General features: G+C 55.5%; 1 protein-coding gene across 2 annotated transcripts in view; it reads right to left on the bottom strand.

Annotated features, from left to right (window-relative positions):
* Nucleotides 1-3650: 3650 nt before the first annotated feature.
* The window catches only part of CACNA1A (calcium voltage-gated channel subunit alpha1 A), a 198743-nt gene continuing 179574 nt past the window's right edge, over nucleotides 3651-22819 (bottom strand). The window contains exons 46-49 of one of the 2 annotated variants that reach the window (XM_065576443.1): nucleotides 18582-18617; nucleotides 12142-12337; nucleotides 10409-10656; nucleotides 3651-4914 (exon numbers count right to left, since the gene is read on the bottom strand). In XM_065576443.1, the coding sequence (XP_065432515.1) occupies nucleotides 4294-4914; nucleotides 10409-10656; nucleotides 12142-12337; nucleotides 18582-18617 (1101 nt within the window). In that variant the 3' untranslated portion in view covers nucleotides 3651-4293. The remainder of the gene's footprint in view (nucleotides 4915-10408; nucleotides 10657-12141; nucleotides 12338-18581; nucleotides 18618-22819) is intronic. The other variant, XM_065576444.1, reaches the window with a different exon arrangement.

The following is a 22819-nucleotide window of genomic DNA, read 5'->3' as shown; positions in this document are numbered from 1 at the left end:
TGGGTGGATAGATCTCAATAGGGATGGATGGATGGATGGAGATGGGTGAACAGATATGTAGGAAATGGATAGATAAAGATTGGTGGATAGATCTGTAGGGGATGGACGGATGGAGATGGGTGGAGAGATCGGTTTGGGATGGATAGATGGAGATGGGTGGATAGATCTGTATGGGGCAAGATAGATGGAGAGATTTGTAGGGGATGGATAGATGGAGATGGGTGAAGAGATCTCAAGGGGATGGATGGATGGAGATGGCTGGAGAGATCTGAAGGGGATAGCTATATAGAGATGGATGGATAGATCTGTAGGTGATGGAGAGATAGATGTGGGTGGATAGATCTGTATATGATGGATAGATAGAGATGGGTGGAGAGATCTGTAGGGGATGAATATATAGAGATGGAGGGAGAGATCTGTAGGGGATCAATAGAGATGGTTGGATGGATCAGTATGGGGATGGATACATGGAGATGGGAGGAGAGATCCTCAGGGGATGAATAGATGGAGATGGGTGAAGTGATCTGTAGGGGATGGATAGATAGAGATGGGTGGATAGAAGTGTAGGGGAGGGATAGAAAGAGATGGGTCATGAGATCTGTAGGGGATGGATAGATGGAATGGGTCAAGAGATCTGATGGGGATGGATGGAGAGATCTGTAGGGGATGGATTGATGGAGATGGGTCATGAGATCTGTAGGGGATGGGTAGATGGAGATGGTTGGAGAGATCTGTAGGGGGTGGATAGATAAAGATGGTTGGAGAGAGCTGTAGGGGATTAATAGATAGAGATGTTTGGATAGATTTGTATGGGGATGTATAGATGGAGATGGGTGGAGAGATCAGTAGGGGATTAATAGAGATGGTTGGAGAGATCTGTATGGAGATGAATACATGGAGACTGGAGGAGCGATCCTCAGGCGATAGATAGAAATGGGTAGATAGATCTGTATGGGTATGTATAGATGGAGATGGCTGAAGAGGTCTGTCGGGGATTTATAGATAGAGATGAGTGGCTAGATCTGTATTGTGATGGGTAGACAGAGGTGGGTGGAGAGATCTGTAGGGTTTGGATAGAAGAAGATGGGTGGAGAGATCTGTAGGGAATGAATAGATATAAATGGGTGGAGGCATATGTAGGGGATGGATAGCTAGTGATTGTTGGGGAGATCTGTATGGGGATGTATAGATCAAGATGGTTGGAGAGGTCAATATGGGGATGGATAGATGAAGATGGATTAATAGATTTGTAGGGAATGGATATATGCATATTGGTGGAGAGATCTGTAAGGGATGGATAGACAGAGATGGGTGGATAGATCTGTTGGGGATGGATAGATAGAGATGAGTGGATAGATCTGTAGGTGATGGATAGACAGAGATGGGTGGATAGATCTGTAGGTGATGGATAGACAGAGATGGGTGGATTGATCTGTAGCGATGGATAGACAGAGATGGGTGGATTGATCTGTAGGTGATGGATAGACAGAGATGGGTGGATTGATCTGTAGGGATGGATAGACAGAGATGGGTGGATAGATCTATAGGGATGGATAGACAGAGATGGGTGGATAGATCTGTAGGGATGGATAGACAGAGATGGGTGGATTGATCTATAGGGATGGATAGACAGAGATGGGTGGATTGATCTGTAGAGATGGATAGACAGAGATGGGTGGATTGATCTATAGGGATGGATAGACAGAGATAGGTGGATAGATCTGTAGGGATGGATAGACAGAGATGGGTGGATTGATCTATAGGGATGGATAGACAGAGATGGGTGGATTGATCTGTAGAGATGGATAGACAGAGATGAGTGGATTGATCTGTAGGGGATGGATAGACAGAGATGGGTGGATAGATCTGTAGGGGATGGATAGATAGAGATGGGTGGATTGATCTGTAGGGATGGATAGGAGAGATGGGTGGATTGATCTGTAGGGATGGATAGACAGAGATGGGTGGATTGATCTGTAGGGATGGATAGACAGAGATGGGTGGATAGATCTGTAGCGATGGATAGATAGAGATGGGTGGATTGATCTGTAGCGATGGATAGACAGAGATGGGTGGATTGATCTGTAGGTGATGGATAGACAGAGATGGGTGGATTGATCTGTAGCGATGGATAGACAGAGATGGGTGGATTGATCTGTAGGGATGGATAGTAGAGATGGGTGGATTGATCTGTAGGGATGGATAGACAGAGATGGGTGGATTGATCTGTAGGGATGGATAGATAGAGATGGGTGGATAGCTCCCCATGGAGGTAGAGGGAGGGATGAACGGATGGTTAGTTAGTAACCAAAGGAGGACCAAGGCCAAGGACCCTCATCTGCTAGTTGTACTTGAAAAGCTTCTGTCCACCCTGCTATTGCTGTGCAGTAAGAAGCCCGGCCTTGGGGGCTCCGTTCACAGTATCGTTGTGCACAACGTTCCTGTTGTCCTTTAAACAGCTGTTCCCAAACCTTAGGATGCCGAGCCCCGCATGCAGCAAGGGGAACCCAACGGTACCACTGAAGGCCTCGCCCAAACCAGAAGCCACACAAGGCAGGTGACAGTAGCTTAGGTAAGACTGGAACCAGGAACTGTTTGTTCTGTTTGTACAGCTCCGAGCACACTGGCATTCTGGGCCATGACTGGGGCTCATAGGTGCTACCATAATACACCTACCCAATCATGGACAGCACCCAGGCCACTGGGCTCCTGCAATACCAATAAGGAGATATTGTGTCGATTGTCCCAGCGTGATTCTCCTGCAACTTTACTCAGGGATTTGATGGGCAGCGAAAGCGTTAACGCTACTGACATTTCCAGTATCATTGTTGGTATCGGAGTCAAATAAGCAGGACAGTTCCCAGCTCTGAGCCATTGGTTCAGGCTCTCAGCAGACTCAGTCTCACACTAGGGGTCAGATTTTAAAGATTTTCTTCACTACAACAGCTAGAGCCTTTCTGTTAGATCGAACGCTGAGATGTGGCTGAACAACCTGGAGGCGACACCCCCACAGTCGGACCCTTCAGCCGGGGGGAGGAAGAGCGGTTTCACTGAATTTTCTAGGGAAAGAGCAAACTCTCAGAGCATTTCACACCAAGCACTGAGAACATTTCAATCAAAAATTCCTTTTTTTAATTTTTTTTTCGGGTTTTTGTGTGTGTTTTTTTCTCATTTGTTTCTTTTAACTTTTTTTTTTTTTTTTAGTTTTCTCATGCAATATTTCACAGTCCCAATCCCACAGGGTTTTTCTCTTTTAATTTTTTTTCTCAAACAAAGTAGGAAAAAGGAAACGAAGCAAAGGACTTTTTTTGTCTTTTGACATGTTTTCGGTTTTTTTTGTTTTGTTGGTTTCAAGCAGGACCAAAATGTTGGAAGGAAAATGCTCCCCCCACCCCAATTATTATTTTTGTCTTTTTTCTTTCTGTTTATTTTTATTTATTTATTTCTCTTTTTTGTGTGTGGGGGGGTTTTCTGTTTATTTATCTCTGCAGGCAGTAATAATTAAGGTTTGGTATAACCAGCAAGCACTCCTTTGTGTGTGTGTGTGTGTGTGTGTGTCGGGGTTGTGCACGTGCGTGTCCTTCAAAATGGCAGGCCACAAACTTTACTTGTTTTGAAGTTAACCAGGTAAGTCGAGATGATAAAACTCATCAATAGAAGTTCAGAAAAAAATACTTCCGTCTTTTTTCCCCCTCCTTTTTACTGATTTTTTTTTTGTGTCGAGATTTGTTGCTGTTGTTGTTTCTGGTGTGGAATTTTTGTTAAAACTTCTTTGTTGAGGGTGGAGGGTCACATTCAAGCACTTCCCCCCCTCCCCACCCCGCCATGCCAAGCACCCGAGGAAAACCGGTCTTCTGTCTCAAGGCCACAGACAGATGCTGCATGTGGGAGAGACTACCTGAGGGCATCTTGCATGGATTGTAGTCTCTTCCCCCCGGTTTATTTTTAAATCTTCTTTAGATTCTGAAGAACTGGTTGGTTTTTTCCCCCCCACACCCCCCACCCCCGAGCCACCACACACAACTTGATCTGTAAAAGATAAACATGCTCTGGTCCCTAGATCCCCTCATCCTCCCCCACCCCAAAACCCTCTCCCCCACCCCACCCCGAGAAAACCCCTCCAACCAAAGTTACTTCCCTCTGCAATTTGAGCATTCTCTCTCCAGACACCTCCCCATAGGGCAGATTGTTGTGATTTCCGTGTGCTTTGCCTCCCCCCCAATCTGGTAATGTCATCTCTGTCCAGTGTGTGTGTGTTGCGAGTGTGCATGTGTGTGTCAAACCGCTTCCAGGTTAGCAGCAGTCATCTTCGTCAGTTTCGCTAGAGGGTTCATGCAGTCCTTGGCGCGAGCGTGGCTTGGCTGCTCCATGGGAGTGGTAATATCCGTTAGGAAGTCGCCGCCCAGGCCTGGAGGGTGAAGAGCCACCACCCGCCCGGGAAGTCCTGGGCGAACGCCCTGAGCTGCTGATGTGTGTGGTCTCGTAGGAGAAGGCGTCCTCGGTGGGGGGCGCGGTGCAGTCCGGACTCCGGTAATAACCGCCACGACGGGGTCCCGGATGCGGCTCGGAGACGTGGGGTGCCGACCACCGGCTGCTGGCGTGGCGGTAGGCTCGGGGCGAATCGTTCCGCGGCGGGACCGTATGTCTCTCCATGGCGGGCGATCTGCCGGGCCGCTCCGCCGCCTGTTGGTCGGCGGGGAGCGAGGGGTATCGTCTCGGCGCGGGGGTGGATATCCTGCTGGGGTGATGCGGCTGCTGCTGGGGGCCTGTACTGATGACCTTACGGACCACAGGGGAATAGGACACGTGTGGCCGGGGTGTAGAAGGGGTCTGTGGGAGCTGGCGACGTCCTCGCCTTGGGGTACTGGTGCCGGATGTTGAAAGGACTGGACTGCCACTTACGGAACTACTACCCTACACGAAAATTGAAACAAAGGAAATCAAAAAGAAAATATACAAGGAAAATTAACCAAGAAGAGACAGAAAGGGAAGGGGAGTTGGGAGGGGCAGGGAAGGTGACACAGAGACGAGGACCAGAAAAGAAGGCAGGGGATTGGAGGGTGAAGGAACCAAAGAAGGGGGGGAATAATGGAGGGAGAGAAGAAAAAGCAACAGCCACGGAAGGGAGGACGGGAAGAGGGGGATCGAGAGACCAACGGAGGAGAAGAAAAGAAACCAAAAGAGAAAACAAACGAAAGAAGGGGGGAAAAAAGTGAGAAGAGAAATGAGAAATGGAGTTTTTGTAAGTTTTGGGGTTTTTAAAAAGTAGCAGAAAACTTCTAAAAATTACTCACACTTGGAAAGAAAGAGAGGAAAGGGTTAAAAGCCAGCAAGCAAGAGAGAAATCCAGCAGGGCCTGCAGCGCATGAGGTATATTGGGTGTTACCAAAAGGAACTCAAAAGAAAATAAACAGCTGGAGTTGAAAAAAAAAAGGGGGTGGGGTGAGGGATGGGGGGGTGGGGAAACTGGGGTAGAAGGGGGGGGGTCCAGCAAGGAAAGATGGGGGGGGAGCACTGGGTCTGGATAAGTTTGGAACAGAGCTGACCTCCTTGGGAGAGGCAGTGTGAGCCTCTGGGCTTCGCTAGTGAGAGCTGCTTGACTGCGGGTGTCAGCGTCCACGGAGGGGGTTACTTCCCCCAGGAAAGCGAGGTGACTTACCCAGAATCGGAGCTCGGCTCTTTGTAATCCTGCCAGTAGCCAATGGACTAACCTGCCCCAGGAGGACATCCTTTGCTGGCCCCGTCAGTCACTCGGTGATTGGCTCATGCCCTGAAGCAGAAGGGCCTTTATCTTTTATACCCCCTTCGCCCTCTGGAATCCGAAGCTATGTCTACACTACAGCCTATTCCACCCCCACTTGTGGGCACAGCGCTCTGTCGGCAGGGGGGCGTTTCTGCCGCTTGTAGAGGTGGGTTTATGCTCTCTCCTGTCGGCACAGAGCGTCGGCACCGACGCAGCTCCACCCACACAGCGGCGCCACTGATGTATCGATATGGCCTCAGTGTGGAGGTTGTTATCATCTAGTCTTGCCCCACCGGCCTGGCTTAATTGGCTGCTACAAGGCAAAGGGGGGGGCGGAGGGTTGGCTGAGCAACAGAGGAGCAGAAAGGTCAAAGGGGCGGCTGCCGAGTTGCCCTGAATTTCTCCACCCTTCGTGCTTCCCACACAGATCCTCCCCTGCTCTCGCACGGGCGGATCCTGCCAGCCTTTGGGGAAGTTGGGAATCTGGACCCTCCACGCTGCTGATGCTCGGGCCTCACTGACGCCCTCTAGAAGGCGAGAGAGAAGGACAGGCCGGTGGATGAGCCACTGGTGGCCTCTTAAAGGCTCCGCTCAGGCCACCACAGACTTGCTCGGGGTGAGTCGTCTCCTGCTCAAATCCGGTTCATGTCTCTCCAACTGTCTCCGACCAGTGGGGCAAGCTCCATCCTGGTTAAGGACTGGGCTGCCCTCGTCCGCACTGGAGAGAGGGGGAGGGGGCCTGTGCCTGATGGGCCTTGCCCTACTGAGAGTGTATCTGGGGGAAATGTGAATAGCAGGAGAAACGGCCTGGAAATCCAACTCAGCTCGGGGAGAATCTGGCAACAGGCTGTAGAATTAGCGTGTCTGCAACAGTGGCTTGGACCCAAGAGCCTGACTTGCGCAGATGTTGTGGCCCAAGCGATGGGGAGCAAACACGTGGGAAGCTGTTGAAGATTGATGGGAAGCGCTTGGTTGGTTGTCCCAGGTCTAGCTGTGGCCACCAAAGTCGGAGGACCACATGACAACCACAGGCTCTAGGTTTAGATCCAAGCTTGCCAGACTGTGGAGGTTCATGGTCCCTCCAGCTCTGGCAAAATGTGACTTCTGGGCTGCTCTGGTTCTTCAAAGATTTAATCCCTGGCCGGTTCTCATCCTAGGAAGCGGGTAGGAGGACGAGAACCTCTGTCTGCTTCACACTGGCCTCCTCAGGACCAGGTCCATTCTCAGTGTGACCAGGGCGGACTCAGACCCATCTCACTCCGCTGAAATCAGTCTGAGTTTACACCTATCGGAATCCACCTGGCAGGGGCTCAGATGGTGCCTGACGTCCCACGAGCCCCACATCAATGGGCACCAGATCTGCCAGGGCACCTTTGACAGATGGAAACAGCTTCCAGCAGAGTTTCTCTGGAGAGGATCCCCAAACCAAGGGGATGGGGGAGGAAAGCAGCGAGTTAGCCCGAACCCCACGGCCTCCACTCCGCTTGGAACGAGAGGTTACCTGGAAACGCTACATCAGGTCAGCAGGCGTTGACCCAGGAGAGTGGTCTTAAGCTATGGTGGTGAAGCTCCTTTGTGATGGTCCGTGTGTGAATAGAGACAGGCAGCTCTGAGCAATCAGAGGCTGGGGGGAAGGGGGGCTGGGCTGCAGTGGTAGCAGATCCAGGATTTCCTCTGAGGTTGTTCCAGATTTCTCAGCTCTAGGGAGGGCAGAGCATGGGCCCTCCTGCTCCAAAAGCCAGGCTCCTAAAGGAGACTCCCCCTCAGCCATATAGGGGCTGTGACACACAGCTCAACTGCTCCAATCATCCAGTAGGGGACAAGGGTTCATACGCAGGTTAGCCCCTGGGGAAGTGCTGTAACAGGCCCCCTCTGGCTAGCCCCTACAGTCAGATGCCTCTATACAAGTGCCGTGGATCGGAAAAGAAAAGCAGGCCGGATGCCTTGATCCATCAAGGCGCCTGGGGTCTGATTCTCCTCAGCCCACGGCAGCCCCACTGGTGCTAAGTGCTGTCACAGGGGCGTGGGGAATAGACAGAGAATGTGATGGGTCCGAATTGTCTGTGTGCTGGGTATCCACCCGCACTTCCACGTGCTATGTATGTTCCCATATCTATGTATCTGCCATGTGTGTGTCCCGCATGGCTATGCGGCTGCATGTGTGTGCCCTGAGTGCGCCCGTATCTTTGGGGATGGATGTGTGTCACACATGTGCCCATATCCATGTCTGTATGTGCTATGCATGTGCCCAGCTGTACATATATGCCATGCATGTTGGTGCAGGTGCGCTACCTGTGTGCACATATCTCAGGGCGTGTCAGGTGTGTGCCTGTGACCGTGAGCATGTGTCCTGTGTGTGCCTGTCTCTCTGTGCATGTGCCACACAGGTGCCCATATTTATGCATGTGCCATGTGTGTTCCAATCCTGTATCTGTGTGTGTGTGAGGTCTGTGTCCATATCTCTGCGTGTACCAGGCATGTGCCCGTAGCTCCGTGTGCGTGTGCATGTAGCTCTGTGTGCGTGTACCAGGCGTGTGCCCGTAGCTCTGTGTGCGTGTGCCAGGTGTGTGCCCGTAGCTCGGTGTGTGTGTGCCAGGCATGTGCCCATAGCTCTGTGTGCATGTGCCAGGCGTGTGCATGTATCTCGGTGTGCATGTGCCAGGCGTGTGCCCGTAGCTGTGTGTGCGTGCGCCAGGCGTGTGCCTGTAGCTCCGTGTGCGTGCGCCATGCGTGTGGGCCCGGTTTAGGAGCAGCTTCATTCCAAACTTTCCAGAGTCACGAAACCCAGAGGTGTCAGTGGCCACCAGCGTTAACAACAAAGGGCGCACACCACAGACACTGGATGGCGGGCAGGGGCGCCCCCGGTTCGGTTTTTGGGTCTCTGCTCACCAACCATCTTACCTGCGCCTGCCCCTTGCCGTGACAGCGGAGCCAAACACAACGGACTCAGAAATAAAGATGTGACTCAAGACCCGTTGCATGGCGCTCCCGAGAAACAAGCGGGGAAGACCAACAGCTTGGGGAGTGTGGGGGGGGTGAGTGGTGAGAATAACCGAAATAAAGGGCTTGAAGAGAGTTCAAAGCGCTCGTCATCGTTTGAGTGACAGGGCATCCCCTCATCAAGGCCCCCCCCACCCTGAGCAGCCTCTACATCGTCCCATTCACCCATCCCCCTCTCGCTCACCCCGGTGTCAGTCAGGCGAGGGGGTGTGGTTAGACCGATGTAAACGACCGGGGCCCAGTTCTGATCCTCATGTCGGCATTCCAGCGAGGGTGAGGGGAAGGGAAAATGCCCCCCGCTCGGCTCACAGCGTTTCACACCCACGGTGCATGAGCGTGAGGCCGTGGGAGGCTAGAGTTTGCTCTTGGCTATGCCAGTGTAAATCTGGAGTCACTCCACCCACTTCAGTGGATTTACCCTGGTGTGTACGTGAGCTCAGAATGGGGCCCACTGACTTCCGGCCACCTGACGGTCCCTTTAAATCCACAGCTGGGACTCCGAAATCTGAAATCTGAAAACTGGGGACTCCAGCTGCCAGGAGTTTTTCCACCTCCTGCAGTCCCCCCGCCTTCCTGTGTGTGTGGACAGGAGTGGAGCTGACTCTGGGATCCTCCCAGCATCCCCTGGGCCCTTTCCACATTTCCTACACCGCTCCAATGGCACATGGAGCTCCCTTCCTTCCTGGGATCCCTGGCGCTCCTGAACATCTCACCCCAGCCTCAGGAACTCCCCAGGGCAGCGGGTGGGCAGCACCAGTGTTCGTTTCACTGCTTCTGGCTCTCAAGAAGCAGGTGCGGGGTCTTTGGGTCGATCAGCTGCTGGGGGCGAATAAGGGGGAAAGCCCTTCTGGGCCATGCCTTCCTCTGGCGCTCTGGCTCTGGGAGTGACTCAGTCTGTCTGTGGGATTGGCCAGCTGGGGCGTTATTTCAGTGGGGCTGATATTGTGGGGTTCCCCTCTGTTCAGGGACAAGGGGATGCAGTGTCTGGCTGGGCCCCTGTTCCCCCAATAAACGCTTACGATGATGCCTCCATCCACAGGACAGACCCATAACTTCCCCGACTCTTTGTCCCCCTCTAGTGGCCACATCACCCACCGCAGTCTCTGGTCCTTTACTCCTGCTTTCTAGATGAAGAGGCCACTGGTCTGATCCCCCCTGACGGCCCCGCCACAGGCGGGGTTACAAAGTGGTGGCCTGTGCAGGGAAACTGAATCTGTGCAGCCCTTTGAGGTGTGGGCGGAGCTTCCCTATCCAGAGGGTGTGGCTAATTGGGGCTCATTGTCCCCCTCTAGTGGCTAGTGTGAAGGAGCATTCGTGTAGCTGAGAATTAGGCCCTACGAGTCTGTGGCTGCCTGGGAGGTTTGGGCTTTTAGGTCCACAGGCCAAGAACAGCCAGGGGTCTTGCTAAGCAAGTGAGTCAGAGCAGCTCCTCCACTCTGGCTCCCAGATCACGAGCCCTCGCTGGATCTGCCCTGAGCTCCAGATAGCACCTGCGACAGATGTCTGGGTCGGTTCGGGCCTCCAACCCGATCTACTCAGCCTGCTAGACAGCTGGAACTCGCTCCCCGAGGAGCAGGGAGCTCCGGGCTGGCTCTGCTTCGCCCCCACGCCCCACCCCTGTGCCCATCCCTAACGGTGAAGCGGGGAGTGGAAAGCCAGACCCACCTGCCTGTGGGGCATGTGCTCACGGCCCTCGCTGGGGGATCTGGACCAGCGCCTGTCTCTGGAGCGGGGCCGGCTGTGCTCATGTCTCTCCTGCGAGTAGCGCTCCTTGTCGGAGGAGGGGTGGTGATGGCGGTGATGGTGGTGATGGTGGTGATGCTTCCGGTCCTTGGGTCGTCCTCGCTCCTGGTCTCTTTCTTTGGGAGGTAGGTCGCCCGATGGCGTGGTCATGCTCAGGTCCGTGCCCAGCCCTGCCGTAGGGGGAGAGGGGGAGGCAGAGATTATTACGTGCCTGGAAACCGTTGGCCATCAACCCAATTAGCATCTGAGGACAGGAAACACAACAGTCCCAGGGCATGTACTAGAGTCCGGTGGCCTGTTACTAGCTGGACATTCACACCATGATAGCTCAGTACCTAGGGCTCACTCATACGGCTGCAAATCAGAAGTGACTCCAGGGAGGTCAATGGGCTGACCCTGGTGTATAACTGGTGTAAGTGAGAGGAGAATCAGCCCATGTAAACAAAATCTGATTTCACTGGTATTTACTCTGGACGTACCCCGGGGTAACAGCGCTCAGAGCCAATGGCGCGTACTCTGGATGTACCCCGGGGTAACAACAGAGCTCACAGACTCTGACCCCAGTAAAGCGACTGCACAAAGGGTTTGGAACGTTCCCGCTGAAAGGGGCGGGAGGGCGGGGGCGCAGTAGGACAGGCAGTTAACAGGAGGGGGCAGCACACAGCAGTGTTCTAGGTGTAGACAAGCCCCTGGGACCTGGATGACTATTCAGAAGGCAGCGGAAGCACTTGCGTGCGCTGAACCCATCAGGAATGGGAGATTTCTGCTGCTCCCAGGGGTGAAAGTAAGTCCAGTGACTTACCGGTACGCTGGGGCCAGCGCTGGCCCCTGGAAGGGGCGGGGCCTAGGGCAGAAGGGGCGTGGCCGAGGGAGTCAGAGCCAGGCCCAGCCCACCCTGTAAGGTAAGTGCCCCCCCCACCGGGGTAGCAGCAGCAGCCCGGGGCTCCGGCGGCTATTTAAAGGGCCGGGGCGGTAGAAGCAGCGGGAGCCCCGGACTTTTCAAATAGCCCCCAGAGCCTCACAGCCCTACCCCAGGGCTCCAGCAGTGAGGCTCTGGTGGCAATTTAAAGGGCCTGGGGCTCCAGCCCCTTCTGGGAGCCCCAGGCCCTTTAAATTGCCCCCTGGGGAAGCTGGGCCGCCCCAGTACGGCAAAGCAGCGCTTGCCAGTATGCGGTACCGGGGAGTACCGGCTTACTTTCACCTCTGGCTGCTCCCTAGTGCTGGTCGGGCCAGAAACAAGAACCCATATAGTCACCCCAATGAGCCAGCCCTTCTCTAGCCAAGGGTCTCCATGTGCGTCAATGAACTGGGCCTCTCAACCAGCCAGTGAGCTCCAGCCAGCTCCCCTAAGCCCTCCAGGGGGTGCCAGCTCCAGGCTGGTTGGCTCAGGGCAGCCGTGAATAGGGTATAGGGCAGGACTGGCTGGCTTGGGGGGTGTGTGTCGGGAAATGGAGATTTTCCCTTCTCAGCAGCACCAGGTGAGGGTCTGGTTCCTGATCTCACTCACACCCAGTCTGCACTGGGTAACTCCATGGACTTTGCTTCTGTAGCCCACGGCCACTCGAGGGCACCAGCTCCCGCGCTTGGGCTAGTCCGACTCCCTCCCTGGCAAGAGCAGAGCGGGTCTAACACATCCCCCCCAACAGCCGGGCCACCTGTGTCCACGTCCGCGTAGCGGCTGAGCGAGCGCTCCGAGGCCCGGTGGCTCCGCTCCCTCCGCCGCTGGTGGTGCCGCTGGTTCTCCTCGGGGACGACCCTCTCCAAGGAGTAGTCGTCCAGCCGGATGCCTTTGGCGCGCGAGTGGCCCAACATGGAGGCAGAGCGCTTCATGGGGCTGGCGTCCGTGATCGTCTGCAAAGGAAATGACAGACCCAGACCCATAGATTTATGTGACGCTGCGGGGGGACGGGGGAGCCTGCGGGAAGGGGGAGGGGTAACAGGGATGGAGTTACAAACAAATGCCGACTAATCCTATTGAAACGACGTCTCTCTGTCCTTCCACCCACGTCTCCATCACTCTCTATCCCACGGAGATCTCGATAGAGTCATGCATGGAACTGTCTATAGATCTGTCTTTCCACCCAAGGGTCTGCGGAGCCATCTGTCCACCCATGGACCTATGACATTGCACGACTGGTTCTCCCTCATCCTAAGGGAGGTGGAGTATCCTCCGTTCCCACTGAGCTCAGCACCTTGAAGGACTGGGCCCTAAGCCAGGCCCCCAGACCTAGCAGAGGAAGGTCTAACACGATCCAATGGCTGGAAGTTGAAGCTAGGAAAATTCAGACTGGCAACAAGGCATCCATTTTTCATGGTGAGAGTAATTACCCACTGGAAGAATTCACCAAGGGTCATGGTGGCGTCTCCATCCCTGAGAATTTTGAAATCAGGACTGGATGAGTTTCTAAAAGCGCTGCTCTAGGAAATCTCCGGCTTGGGTTATCCAAGGGGTCAGATGGGATGATCACAATGGTCCCTTCTGGCCTTGGCATCAACGACTCTATGAACCCACCTTCGAAAGGCCTCATAGGTGGGATGGCTGGGCTGGGGGAAGTGTGGGGGCCTCACCGCCATGGGGCCCGGGAGATTGAGGGGCTGCTTTGCCGGTAGGGTGACCAGACAGCAAGTGTGAAAAATCGGGACAGGGAGTGGGGGGTAATAGGAACCTATATGTGAAAAATCGGGACAGGGAGTGGGGGGTAATAGGAACCTATATAAGAAAAAGACCCAAAAATCGGGACTGTCCCTATAAAATCGGGACATCTGGTCACCCTATTTGCCGGGCTCAGGAATGCCCCCTCCCTGGGCCCACGGCCTGTGATGGCCACACCCACCCCTCCGTGTCACGTACTGGGAGGGTCTGGACGTGGCCCCTCTCCCAGGTGGATCAGTGGGTCGTCTCTCGCTGCAGGAGGGACCCATCCATGAGCCCTGTGGTTCTGGCACTAGTTGTGGACCTCAGAGAGGGATGTATGACCCCAGGGTCCCAATTCTTGGGGCTCTTCGCCCCTGGGGCTCGGGGACCTCAACTGGGGAGCTAGCGGCTCTCAGTTCTAGGATTCTGTCACACTGGTGCCTTGGGCCCATTGTCTCTGTGAACCCTCTCCCCCATGAGGCTATTTGGGGGGTCGGGGGAGCGAATGCAGCTCTATGCCACCCCCAGCAGCACGACATGGCAGGGGGGTGATCTGCTCAGCACTGCAGGGCTGGGTGAGATAACAGTTTGGCTTTCTCTTACGATGAAGATCTCAAATTACCACCCGTGCAGTAAACCTCCCGGACACGCCCCCCGCCCGCCCTGTTGGTAAGGATTGTTCTCCCCATTGTATGGAGGGGGAAACTGAGGCACAGGGAAAGGCGATGACTCACCCCAAATCCAACAGCAAGTCTGTGGCAGAGCTGGGAATGGAACCCAGGAGTCCTGTGGTCTAACCACTACACCACACTCAAGTCAGACAGAGAACCCAGGACGCCTGGCTCCTGATTAAGCTCTAACCATTACATACTCTGTTCTTCTCAGCCCGCTATGGCTTGTTAGGTTTCCCACTCTAGGTGCCACTCTCCATAGCCAGGCAAACTGAAGGATTGTGTCTCTTGCTACTTGGGTTCCTTCCCGCGGGACGATCCCATCCTGTCTACGGCTGGGAAGGAGGGTGTAAATGCCATGGGCTGGCCCGCAGGAACCCAGTCAAAGGCCCTCGCTGTCTGCACTGGCTCAGGCCGGTGAGACGGTTTGTGGCCAGCTGGAGAGCCTGGGAAGCACAGCCCACAAAAATGCCACATTCCCACCAAGCGGGAGCTGTCCTGTTCCTCTCCCCTGGTGAGGCCACCACGGCCGTCCTGCTGAGGGGCCCAAGCAGGGGCAGCATCGCTGTGTGCGGCCAGCACAGCATTCGAAAGGGTGGAGAGGACTTGTAGGGGGCTTCCAAGAGACTCGGTGATCTCCAGTATGTCCGGGGGGCTCCAGCACCCAGCGGGGATGTTGAACTGACCTCAACCACAACCCTCCTGGGAGTATCAGCAGGGCCCCTCCTCACAGGCATTGCTCCTCCAGGGCACCCAGCAGCAGGATCTACAGGTGAAGTGACTCCGGAGACACACCGTCCCCAGTGACATCTACAGGCGAAGAGCTTCCAGATACACCCAGGAGACACCATTGCCAGTGGCATCTACAGGCGAAGTGCTTCCAGGTACACCCAGGAGACACCGTCGCCAGTGACATCTACAGGCAAAGTGCTTCCAGGTACACCCAGGAGACACCGTCGCCAGTGACATCTACAGGCAAAGTGCTTCCAGGTACACCCAGGAGACACCGTCGCCAGTGACATCTACAGGCGAAGTGCTTCCAGGTACACCCAGGAGACACTATTGCCAGTGACATCTACAGGCAAAGAACTTCCACCCAGTGCCTCTGGAGACACCCAGGAGACACCATCGCCAGTGGCATCTACAGGCAAAGACCTTCCAGGTACACCCAGGAGACACCGTCGCCAGTGACATCTACAGGCGAAGACCTTCCAGGTACACCCAGGAGACACCATCGCCAGTGACATCTACAGGTGAAGTGCCTTCGGAGACACCCAGGAGGCCTTATCCTCTATACCCAAAGACCCTCCAGCAACACTAGATGGAGCTGGTCAGGCGAGGGGCCCTGCAGCTCAGGGATACAATGGGGAAAAAGTATGTCCTTAGAGCAGGGAGCTGAGAATCAGGCCCATTGTGCAGCAATCCCAGGCCGATCTGTTCAAACCTGGGAGGGGGCATCAGTGCTACAGTGTGGGAAGGAGAATCCCAGCACTGACACCTCCCCTGCCCCTTCCCCTTTTCCCACACACAACCAGGATGGCTATTTCCATTCAAAAGAGCTACGGGACCACAAACGGGACTGCCCCGTAGAGGAGCTCCGGCTGCCTCTCCCTGTTGTGGTGCAGAAGCATACACAGCAGACTGGGAGGCTCCTTCCAAGCACTAATTAAGCCTCACAAACACACCCTAGGAGAGAGAGCACAGTTACCGGAGGGTAAACTGAGGCACAGTGAGTAAGCAGAATCCAGGAGTCATGAGTTCCAGTCCCCCTGATCTAACCAAGAAACCCCACTCCTTCTCTCAGAGCTGGAACAGAACCCAGGTGTCCTGACGCCCAGCCCCCTGCTCTAACCACCAGACCCCACTACCCTCTTACATACAGGAACAGAACCCAGGTGTCCTGGCGCGCAGCCCCTGCCCTCACCACTAGACTTCACTCTCCTCACAGCACCAGGCACAGACCCCTGGTGTCCTGGCTCCAGCCCCCTCTCTTTTAAACACTAGCTGCCTGTCTCCCTGTCGCCTGCACTTTGTGTGTCATTGACCTTGGAGTAGCAAACACTCCCACTCTGGAGCATTTCACACCTGCCTCGCACTCACTGCTCCGGCAGCTGGCAAAGCCCCCAGCTCCCAGGGGAGAACTCCCCCACCACGTGCCCCACGGGGGGGCTTTCAGCCCATGGCTGGGAAGGCACAGAGATGGTGGAAGCCAGTTTTGCCTCCTCCTCCCCTAGGCTGCACCTCCCTGGAGTCACAAGAGATGGCAAGAGCGTGGGGCCACGGCCCATCTTTCCGTTCTGTGTCTGGACAGCCCAGGCACAGTGGGGGCCGGGGCCATGACTGGCGCTTCTGACCGCTACCGTAATACACCTAATAAAAAACATACAGGCCCAGCACAAAGAGGTCTTGGTTCATGACTAGGGCTTGTGGGGGCTACTGTAATACACCTAATAAATAATGTACAGAGCCTAGCGCGGTGAGGGCGTGGTCCCTGTCTGGGGCTCATAGGCCCTACCGCAATCCACAGAATAACACAAACTCTCAGCCCCTTTGCCCTGGGGTATGTGCCACCCCGAGGGGAACTGTGTAGACTAGGGAAACAGGGTGTTAGCAAACCCCTTTAAACTGACGTGGTTGGAAACGACCGTGCAGACTGACCTGCCAAATGCGCCAGTTGGTCACGGTCAGCCTGAGAGCGCTGAGACCTTGGCCAAGTATGTAGGGGTGTAGCTAGGCCAGGATCCCGTACCACCAAAGCGCTCCTGATACAAGCAAAGCTGTGCCTTTCCCACGACGGCTTAGCCCGGCCCCAGCGAGCAACACAAGCTAGCCCAGTGAAAGCAGTTTTGCCAATATAAGTGCACCTGCGCTAGGGGATTCTGCCAGCACAGCTGTGTCGGTCTGGGAACCCCCCTCTTCACACCCCCGGCTGACAGAGCAATGCCGGCAGAAATCTGTACGGTAGCCTCCGCCTTTGTCTACACTAGTTGTCCTGGTTCAGCTACGCCGGATTAGTTAAAGCCATAAAACCCGAGTGTGGACGCAGTGCTGTAGGCGTATAGCTTACCACCAGTACAGCGATTCCCATTAGCTATACTGGGTCACGACACCTTTATACTGGTTTAAGGCACCTTTATGCCAGTATAACTGGACCCACACTAGGAATTGTATCAGTATATTGGTAAAAATCCCCTCCCTAGCGGAGATGGGCACCACAGGACAAACACTGCGTGGAGAGCTGGCTAAGGGCATGTCTACCCTGCAATCCTGGGGCGTGCCGAGCTCTCCCGGCCAGACCCGAGCTATCGGTAATCTAGCTCGCCTGGGTACTGCGGAGGTCGCGTCAGGGCAGGCCAGCTGCCCGAGTAATTACCCAGCGCTCCAGCTGTGGTTGTACAGCCTGCGCGGAGACCTGGGCAATCGCAAGTCCACGGCTCCAGGATCCGAGTTCGCTAGGTCCTACTGGGCTATGTCTGCAGTCTCGGCCTGTGGCTGTAGTGTAGACGTCCCCTTAGTTACAATTCAGCCAGCTAAAGTGGTTCCAGGAGTGTTCTCTTCTGTCCACACCAGTCTCCGGCAGCTTGCTAGAGGTTGCGGTACTTTACTACAATGTGTTTGACGTCACATCGTTTAGCCTTGTCTTCATGGGGGGAGATTTCCTGGCACAACATATCCTGGAATAGCACCGCAGCCCCCTCCCCCGGTGCAGATATTCCAGTCTGAAATCGAAGTGACTTTCCCATAGACTGCCCAGCTGGGGATGCCAGTCAATTTCTCCAGGGAGACCAGCCTTAGGGAACCTGGTGTATGGATGAGGCCTAAAAACACGTTAGTTCTGGTGTGCCAGGGCTTGTCTACACTGGAAAGTTCATTTGGATAAAAGCGGGGGTGACTGATAGCGTGAGAGCGATTGTGGAGTAACTCCAGGTGCAGACCAGCCGGTAGCTGACCCCATCTGTTCTCTAGCCCGGCACGTCCTTTCCTCCCGAGCTGGCGATCGCAGCCTACCATGCACTAAGCACGAGCAGCACTGTCTTCCAGAGCTGGGAGTAGACCCAGGCTCCGGCTGCCTGCTGCTCTCGCCATTCGACTGAGCACACGTGGCCAAGGGCAGTTTGGAAGGATCCCCAAGGGAGGTCGTGGAGTCACCTGGCCCTGGGATAAGGCTGGGGGAAGAGAGGCGGTGACAGCTGAGGACGAAGCCCAGGATGGAGGAAGGGGAGAGACCCCTGGCGGGAAAGAGGCCTGGCTCCCACAGGACAGTAGCAGAGAGCAGGGTGTAGAAGGGCGGCGTAGATCAGACAACGGGAGCTGATGGGGACCAGCATCCGGCAGGGTCAGGTCTTGCAGACCTCCTGGGGATGGCAGGACGGCCTGTGATGGGCGGAGCTGGTCCCCAGCAGGGGAGAGATGGCAAGAGAGCCCTCAGAGGGGGATGGAGCCAAAGCCAAGGACAGAGGCAGCCAGAGAGAAGGCGAAATCAACACAGAGCAGTTCCCAAAAGGCTGCCCCTTCCTGGAGCGCTGGGGCTGCCTACGGAGCTCCCTTTGGCTGGGACGAGAGAGAGGAACGCAGCCCACTAACCTAGGTGGTGTGCAATGAAACGGACGTGGCAGACAGAAGAGGACGGAGATCAGAGCGAGAGCCGTGGAGGAGGGGAAAGGGACGGATGGAGAGACAGACAGGCTAGCTAGATGTGTATGGGGACAGATCAAGGGAGGGAGGAGGCGAGCGGGGGATCGGGGGCATGGAGTGAGTGGCACTGGAGAGCCCCCGCCACGGTACATACACTGAGATTATTTCCTCGGGATCGCACCTTCCTCCTCTGCCAGAGCCAGACAAGACGGTGCACACAGAAAGGGAAAGAGAGAGAGAAGAAAATAAATATAAAGGCAAAGAAGGGGGCTTGGGAGGGGGGCGGGAGGACACCAGGAAGGGCGGGGGGTGGGGAGGGGAGAAGAGACTCGGTTATCGGTCAGTTACAGATGGGGGCTTCTTCCATCCTGCAGCCACGCGTGCTCCCAGCACCCAAGCCAAGCAAGGGGGCAGGCAGAGGCCCCAGAGGACGGAGGGGGAGCGGGACGCATGGCGTGAGCAGCGGAGGATGAGAACAGCGCGGGCAGGAGCAGCCCCCCCTCCCCAGCCCCCCACTCCTGTGCATGCCGCAACAGAGCAGGCTCCAGCCACCCTGCGTCCCAGCCGTGCCGCTGTTAAACGCTGCAGTGTCACTGCTTGGATTGACCTAGTCCCGCTGCCCCTGTGAGCCTGACCCAACGCCTGCTGCTCTCCCGGGAGATGCGTTGGGATGGGCCCTCACTCCGCAGCCCCGGGGGTGGCGTGCTGTGCCCCCGTCCACTGGCACACGGGGCATTAAATAAAGCCGGGGGGAGGGCAGAGCATGGCAGAAGAACCTCAAGTAGGGGGCAAGTGGGAGGGTCTGTAGCAGCTACCCAGCCGAGCTGTCGGCTTTGGGGGAATCCCTTATTCCCCCACCCCCAAATGGTGATTACTCGGATCCAGCACCTGGCTCTAAGGGAAGTGGAGCTGCTGCCCAGTCCCTGGTGACTACGTGTCCAGTCACCATTGCTAACTGTCCTTAAAACCAGTCAGGGCACAGGAGCGACAGTAGAAGCGGCCCTGCTCATTCACCACCTCGTCTCAGAGTGATGCCTGCAGGGGTCACAAGCTCCGGCCGCCAGAGCTCCCCTGCGGGTACGGAAGGATTTTAGTGATGGGGTGATGGAGACAGAGAGGGGAAGAGACTCACCCAGGGTCACACACTGAGTCAGTGACAGAGACAGGAAAAAAAAAACCCAGGAGTCCTGACTCCCAGCCCCTACTCTAACCACTAGACCTCACTCCCCTCCCAGAGCTGGATACTGAATCCAGGAATCTGGACTCCCAGCCCCCTCTACTCTAACCATTAGGCCACATGATGTGTAGGGAACGCTAATCAGTTCCGGGTCTGTTGGCTGGGCCCCTGCGTTGCTATGGGGGCAGGATGGAGCCGGACCAGCTCTGTGAGAATCAGGTCTCCCTGACCCCCTCACCCCTGGCTGTGTGGGATGGTGCGTGGCCAGGCCCACCCACCACACTGTGCTCCCCACTCTCCTAGTCCAGCCAGGAGGGGGAGACTCAAGGGTGGAGGGCCCAAGGGACAGCTTGAGGGGTGGAGGTGGACCCAAGACCCTTCCCCTCCTTCCTTCGGGCCCTAAGGAACAGTGCAGCCTTTAGCAGGTGTCTCGCCCTCCTCCCGCCCTGGCCCAAAGGCCAATGGCTACCCACGAAGCTCGCTAAAAAGCTCATGCAACAAGGAAATGAAAATCAGAGCACATCTCCTCCAGCACACAAGTCACTCACTGCCCCAACCGCCTGCAGAGCCCTCAGCCCTCTGGGCCCCGGTGCGGGTTTGACCGATCCTGCCTCCGAGTGGCCACGCGGTGTCTGTCTAGCTCCACAGCAACCAAGCCCAACCGTTATCTGGCAGTGGGACCCGCCCCCGAGTCCCTTAAAGGTAAGGCCATTTTTGGGGGGACTAGCTCCCGGTAGCTCCCATTTGCCACCGACCGGGTAGAAACCCCTGCCAGTCATGGGATCCGATGTGGATTTGCGCCCTCTGGGCCACGCTCTACCTTGGTTTACAGGGGCATAAACCGAGGGAGAATTTGGCAGGTTAGACACAAACTTTTCAGGCTCAAGAAGTATTGGCGGTGACGGGAGTTTTTAATCTTGACGTTGCGATATGTCACTGCTGTCCCTCGCACCCACACGCCCCACGCCCACCCACCCGGGTGTACTTAGCTCCGCGCTACGGAGACTGCCCAGGTCAATGCTCCTCTGCGCCTCAGTATGCGAAGAATGACATCTGCTTTGGGCATGCGTACCAACACCCCGTCCCCCAAGCCACGCTCAGGGTTGCGGCATTGGGAAGGCGCCCAGGATGGCCTGGGCGGGGGGGTGTTTCTGTTGCTCTGAAGCATGCTTCATGCCAACATGGGAAGCTCATGTTAGAAGCTCGATGGAACCAGCAGTGGCAATGATCTTTGCTCAGATGGCGGCTGCGCTGCGCTCGGATGCATTGCGACAGTATGAGTTCGCCTTCAGCGGAGGGAGAGGGTCACCTCAGTCAATCACGCGCATGTAACACGCGGGCATGGACAGGCCAGGGTTGGCTCTCAGCCCTGCGTGGAACCGAGAGGTGAATCCCACCCAACAGCTTCAAAGCCACCGACGAACGTTAACACGTTACACCTCACAATGCTCCCACCCACCGGGCTGGTAAGCCAGATCGCCCCCTGTTTTGAACAGGGGGAAACTGAGGCACAGACCGGGGAGGTGACTCGTCCCAGGTCACACGGTGAGGCGGCAGCAGAACTGGGATGAGAACCCAGGAGTCCTGACTCCCAGTCCTCTGCTCTGACCACTAGAGATGATCTCTCCCATAGCCAAGGAAAGAGGCCAGGAGTGCACGGCACAAAAAATCTGGTCCCCACCAACCCCCCACTTCGGACTAAGCTACGCAAATTCAGCTCGGTTACAACGGCCTCCCCTCTGGCGTAGGCTGCTGATCAGGGCTCTCTTTGGGGCCTGCCCCGGCTGCTCCTTTGGTCACCAGAGGGGGGCGCTAGAAAAGTGACATCATAACATTATGAGCACGCTTTGGTTACTGATACAAAGTGAGACAATGACTCTTGCGACTCATCGATATTCTGGAGGGGAAACTGCAGCGTCAGGGTTACTGAGTTGTTGTCCCAGCAACAGACCGCGACGTCATGGTAACAGAGACTGCAGTGTCACGGTAATATGGACCATGGCTCGGATCTCACAGTTATGGAGAGCATAGTAATACGGGTCTGGAGATGCTGTTGTTATGGTTACACGAGTTAAAGTGGGCTTGCACCTTCCAGGCATTTGCTCTTGGGAGATGTAGCACAGAATCTAGCTTCTCCCAAAGGAAGGGTCAATTTCACCCATTGGTAAAATGCAGCCACCTCTGGGGTGGAGCACAGCAGCTGCTTAGTGCAGAGCAAGGCTACACAGCAGTTTAGGGAAAGACATGAAGAAAGAATTCTGCATCCAACTGGAATCACAGGAGGAACTTAGGGAAGCAGCTGACATTGAAATCTGGCTGGGACAAATGTCCCAGCCCCTAGGAATAGCGCAATGGGATTTTTAACAGCCTCATCTCAATGGATTGCGACTTTAAGCATCACCTCCTGCCACACAGCACCTTCTAGCATTCCTCCCCTCCGTCCCCCATCATCCTCTGCTGAATCAACACCACCTGCTGGCACTTTCCCGTGAGGTCTCCCCAGTGGGGACCTGGCCCACCCCTGCTTAGCAAGTGAATTGCCAGCAGCTCTCAGCACGGGGTGGCATTGCTGCTGGAGACAACGAAAGCCAATGTCCAAAGTCACTGTTACTGAGTCGGAGCTGGGAGGTGATTTTTCCCACCTAAGGCTTTGGTGAGACTGACACTGGAATAGTGGGTCCAGGTCTGGAGCGTCCACACTATAAAAACGATGCTGAAAAACTGGAAAAGGTGCAGAGGAGTGTCATAAAAACGATCCGAGGGCTTCAGAATTTCCTGGCAGGGAGAGACATACGGAGCTGATCAACAAGAAGATTGAGAGGTCAGAGGTGATTTGATTACGGGGCCCGGGGAGAGAATCCGGGGCACTGAAGGGCTCTTTACTCTAGCAGAGAAAGGCAGGAGAGCCACCACTGGCTGGAAGATAAAGCCAGACAGACCCACATTTGGGTGTGCTGAGCTCCTTCAGACTCAAGGGAAGGAGCAATTAAGCCCCTTTGTGGAGTAGAGAGAGGAACAGACAATGGAGAGACTGCCCAAGACAAAAGGCAGATCAGAGCTAACCTGTGTGGACTGGTCTGTCTTCTCTGCATGGTTAATTCAGGTGTGAGCATCCCCACTGCAAAGCTTGACCTGAATGCCTCTCTCCTCCCGGGTTCTGCTCTCACGCAGGTGTGGCATGGCTCTGTCTGCTGAGATGCAGTGGGATTCTTTCC

The sequence above is a fragment of the Chrysemys picta genome, chromosome 22 (assembly GCF_011386835.1).
Source record: "Chrysemys picta bellii isolate R12L10 chromosome 22, ASM1138683v2, whole genome shotgun sequence".
NCBI classification, from domain to species: domain Eukaryota; kingdom Metazoa; phylum Chordata; order Testudines; family Emydidae; genus Chrysemys; species Chrysemys picta.
Note: the sequence above shows the minus strand (reverse complement) of the source record. Positions and strands in the feature narration are given on the sequence as shown.